The sequence below is a fragment of the Mytilus californianus genome, unplaced genomic scaffold (assembly GCF_021869535.1).
Source record: "Mytilus californianus isolate M0D057914Y unplaced genomic scaffold, xbMytCali1.0.p SCAF_1, whole genome shotgun sequence".
In the NCBI taxonomy this organism is placed as follows: domain Eukaryota; kingdom Metazoa; phylum Mollusca; class Bivalvia; order Mytilida; family Mytilidae; genus Mytilus; species Mytilus californianus.
In genome coordinates this window covers 46,986,840-46,988,965 of record NW_026262581.1, presented here as the reverse complement: position 1 = coordinate 46,988,965, position 2,126 = coordinate 46,986,840, and the positions used below count along the sequence as shown (strand labels likewise).

At 37.5% G+C, this 2,126-nt stretch overlaps 1 protein-coding gene across 1 annotated transcript; it reads left to right on the top strand.

The window, feature by feature from the left end:
- Positions 1-698: 698 nt before the first annotated feature.
- LOC127721623 (uncharacterized) lies at positions 699-1,556 on the top strand. Its single transcript, XM_052228435.1, has 2 exons — positions 699-964; positions 1,199-1,556. The coding sequence occupies exons 1-2, from the start codon at positions 699-701 to the stop codon at positions 1,554-1,556; spliced, it is 624 nt and encodes a 207-aa protein (XP_052084395.1).
- The last annotated feature ends 570 nt before the right edge of the window (positions 1,557-2,126 follow it).

Below are 2,126 nucleotides of genomic sequence, written 5' to 3'. Positions count from 1 at the left end.
TATCATCGGACTTCACGGTAGAAGACATATTAATGGCGTCTAAGCTCCGTACGATTGTATCTTCGACATTTTTTCAGCTTCCTGTATCTTCTATTAACATATCACCATTGCAACCATTTGGTGCGGTTCAATCAAAACTATCATCGACACCTACATCAGGGAAATGTGTTCATTCTGTTATAAAGATACAGACACCACCTCTTTCCTCTTCTCCACAAGCATCATCCATAACTTCTTCCGTGATCCTGCCATCCTCACAGTCTTCCACGACGATGCTACCATCACAGACTTTTTCCATGAAGCAGCACTCACCATCGTCCCAGAAATTTGCAGTGATGATATCGTTGCCGCTGTATCAAACTTATTTCGCGATTGTATCATCGCCACTGTTAAATACATCTGCCGTTACTGTGTCATCGCCTCTGTTACAAACAGCTGCCGTGATTGTGTCACCGCAACTGTTACAGACAGCTGCCGTGATTGTGTCACTACCACTGTTACAGACAGCTGCCGTGAATCTGTTATCACCATTGTTACAGATATCTGCCGTGAATCTGTTATCGCAATTGTTACAAACTTCTGTGGATATTCTGCCATCGCCATCTATCCAGACTTCAGCAAGTTTGCTACAATCGCCCCCTATTTCTGCTGGGATGGTGACATCGCCATTTTCGCAAACTTCTCAAACTTCTGCCGTAATGCTATCGTCGGCATCTTTACCATCTCTGTGGATAGAACCTGAAACAAAAGCCGTACAACATATTTCTTCTCAATTTACAACTCAAACCGACCAATTACCATGTCATTCAACACAGCAATATATTCCTATTATAAACATCAGAAACATCAGTTTTGACCATACTGACAATGGCAATATAAAAGTGCTTGGAAAAGGAGCTACAGCAGAAGTGTTACAAGGCAATTTACACTATGTGTGTTCTTTAGAGAAAGTTGCTATAAAACTGTATAATGATCAGCACAAAAACGTGAACTACATTTCACAAGAAGCGGGAATACTGCAAATTCTTAATAACTCGAATGTGACGCCAAAAGTGTTTGGTATTATAGAAAACAATAGCTTCCCACTGTGTTTGGTTGAAGAACTAATTGAAAATTCAACAGAATTATACCAACTGTTGTCAAGCCCGTCCGTCTCACACTCAGCTTGGTCACAGATTGCCCTAAATATTTGTAATAGTCTAAAAACTATCCATGACGCCTATGTCCTTGTTAACGACATTAAGACTGATAACATTATGGTTAATATACAAGACTTATCCATCAAGTTTATCGACATGGGCCATGCCAGCCATAGGGGAGGTCGGAGCTTTAACCTGCCCGTAGAAGAAGCATACAAATATCCACACATGGCACCAGAAATTAGCAGTGGACAGCTTACTACAAAGGCAACAGATATCTTCAGCCTGGGATATCTTATAAGGATGTTCCCAACAAGCCCTTTGAAGACAATAGGACAAATGTGCCAGAATCCTTGTCCTGCACAGCGACCACCAATTGAAGAAATAATTGATAACATATCTGGGCACATGAAGTAAAAAAATGACTGTTGTAAATTTTAAGTAAAAAGAATCAACATGTTAATTTTGTTTTCCTATTGGACAATTAAATGATAACTAAATTACCTTTTTAAGGAGCGGATGCGTTGTATATTCCGTAAAAGTATTTAATACTTTCAAAAATTAATTCAATTTAAAAAATAATTTGTTTTTAGAGACCCCTGGGGATCACTCATGTTGCTGTAAACCATTTAGTTCTAGTCGTATATTTTTCTTTGTTGATTATCTAAACTTAAACAGAATCGCCATTTTGTGTTATCTGACTAAATATTTAATCTTTCAAATGATTGTTTAAGTTTTCTGGTGAACAGTCCACTATTTTGTTGTTGTTTTTGTATCCGAGATTTTTTAAGCTTACGTGTTTGTTTTATATACTTCGACGATTTTTAATCCTTAAATTAATAAAGCGATGATGAAGTCATTAATTCAAAAGCCAACATAAATTTCTCTGATAAATAATGCAATTATGATATTGTCGTCGAAATGAGCTTTAGTGGTTTACAATTCGACTCGCTTTTAGCCAATTTACCCTATTTCTGTAGTCTTTCA

Excerpts from the sequence above, each read along its gene's own strand:
- LOC127721623 (XM_052228435.1), top strand. The coding sequence starts at position 699 with ATGCTATCGTCGGCATCTTTACCATCTCTGTGGATAGAACCTGAAACA. Across the intron at positions 965-1,198 it reads GAGAAAGTTGCTATAAAACT|TCTAAAAACTATCCATGACG; the intron begins GTATAATGATCA and ends TATTTGTAATAG.